Source organism: Atta colombica, unplaced genomic scaffold (genome assembly GCF_001594045.1).
Source record: "Atta colombica isolate Treedump-2 unplaced genomic scaffold, Acol1.0 scaffold82, whole genome shotgun sequence".
Lineage (NCBI taxonomy): Eukaryota > Metazoa > Arthropoda > Insecta > Hymenoptera > Formicidae > Atta > Atta colombica.
The window spans coordinates 709,277-711,011 of record NW_017259575.1 but is presented as its reverse complement, the minus strand read 5'-3'; the positions used below and the strand labels follow the sequence as shown (position 1 = coordinate 711,011).

Here is a 1,735-nt window from a genome sequence, read left to right as displayed (position 1 = left end):
TATATATATATATATATGAATATACTGTTTTATACAAAATGTTTTTATTTCCTTAACTTTTAGTATCGTGAGAGTATGATAGGAAAGTTCTCAGTGACCAAATAATCATCTTCAAACACAACGATAAGATTTACTTCAAATTCTGGAAAAATATTAAATTATAACCCTGTAATTCACATTTTTGTTTTAATGCATAATATTCTTACCAACTTTGAAGTTGCTTGTGCTTAAAGTGGGGCATGTAAATAATCTTGGAAATATCATGTAGATTGGAATAGCAAGATTTGTGCAAGCATTGCCCTCCCCGATTTGTATATTTTGTATCTCCGTCGCTACAAAAATACAATCTTATAAATCTTGATTTATTAACAATTATTGCAACGTATCCATTTTTACATGGATTCGCCGCACAATTATTTTTTTTACCATCTCTAGAGTATCCTTCCGCACATCCACAAGTTTCCACCCTCACTAACTGTAATTCTATAGACTTTATAACAGCCTCACATTGTTCGATCACTACCTGTACGTACAAATAATAGATAAAAATGCAATATTCTGATATTAATAAATGGAAAAAAGTTACATACTTCTCCTGTCAAGGGTTCAGAGAGTTTGCAATACAAAGAGTCTAATCTTCCCGCAATGCAAAATCTTGTTACATTAGGCCTGTCCCGACTATTTTGCAGAGACTCTGGCATTATTTTGAAGAACACGATCTTACTATGATCCTTCTCCACTTTAGCACTTGCTTTATCCTCGACTATAAACTCCAATGACTTGCTGACATCTTTTGCGAGGAAACTTCTTTTTATATCACAGCGTATCAGGTATTGTATATTCACAAAAACACCATGATACGTTTCGTAAAGAGATTTGTTTCCTCTTGGCTTTAATGGCAATTCAAATGGTATTTCTGTCTTACCACTGGGAATCTTTCCAGATGGAGCAACATCTAGTGTATATTGTACTAATTGTATCGGCTGAAAATAATTATAATTTATGCAATAAAAAATTAGTCTCTGCTATATTTACATTAAGAGAAAAAAACAAAAATTAAAATTAAAATAAGTAATTCAACAGTTCCCTCATATCAATATTTATATATACATCAAAGTACTTACTTTAACGGAATTATAAAATGCTTCGAAAATGCCGACGTTCTTCGAACTAAGCTGCAAATTCACCGAGCCTTCCATAGTGAGAAATATACCATCGTGCTTCACGTCTGAATTAGTTTTTAACTGTATCAGGCCAGCAACTACCTCCTGCAATATATAACCTCAATTTTCATTTCAAATATCCACAATTTAACAAGAAAATAAAAAACTAAAATAAAAAACCAACCCCTTCGTGATATATTTTACTCGCGCGTTTCAATTTTATGTCTATATTGATAGACATTTTGCGGATGATCCCTTTTTTTTGACACTTGTCAAAGAATACCAAAGGTATCAACTCATCTGTTACGAGAAATTACACGCCGTTAAGTGATTAATCAATATATATATCAATTCCATATATTTTATTCCATATGTTCAATGCCAAAAAGAAGATAAATAATCACTGCTGAACCATATATGTACACGAGTCTTGAAAATTTCGAAAAGCATCAAATCGATATGAATCGTGACTTACGATCAGCTGTTCGTAGACAAGCTGATAAGTTATGAGGGTGTGAGAGTGACAGCTATGCGAGTCAAGACGTCTGTCTCGCTTTGTAAATAATATAATA

At 32.3% G+C, this 1,735-nt stretch overlaps 2 protein-coding genes across 2 annotated transcripts in view; one reads left to right on the top strand and one right to left on the bottom strand.

Moving 5' to 3' along the window:
* Window positions 1-1,735, top strand: part of LOC108692777 — an 8,414-nt gene that overhangs the window by 3,077 nt on the left and 3,602 nt on the right. The gene's annotated exons all lie outside the window — the stretch shown is intronic.
* The window catches only part of LOC108692776 (Down syndrome critical region protein 3 homolog), a 2,186-nt gene continuing 508 nt past the window's right edge, over window positions 58-1,735 (bottom strand). Inside the window, exons 2-7 of the mRNA XM_018201207.1 lie at window positions 1,348-1,463; window positions 1,125-1,268; window positions 591-983; window positions 427-523; window positions 207-332; window positions 58-142 (exon numbers count right to left, since the gene is read on the bottom strand). Of these exons, the coding sequence (XP_018056696.1) occupies window positions 60-142; window positions 207-332; window positions 427-523; window positions 591-983; window positions 1,125-1,268; window positions 1,348-1,404 (900 nt within the window). The 5' untranslated portion in view covers window positions 1,405-1,463 and the 3' untranslated portion in view covers window positions 58-59. The remainder of the gene's footprint in view (window positions 143-206; window positions 333-426; window positions 524-590; window positions 984-1,124; window positions 1,269-1,347; window positions 1,464-1,735) is intronic.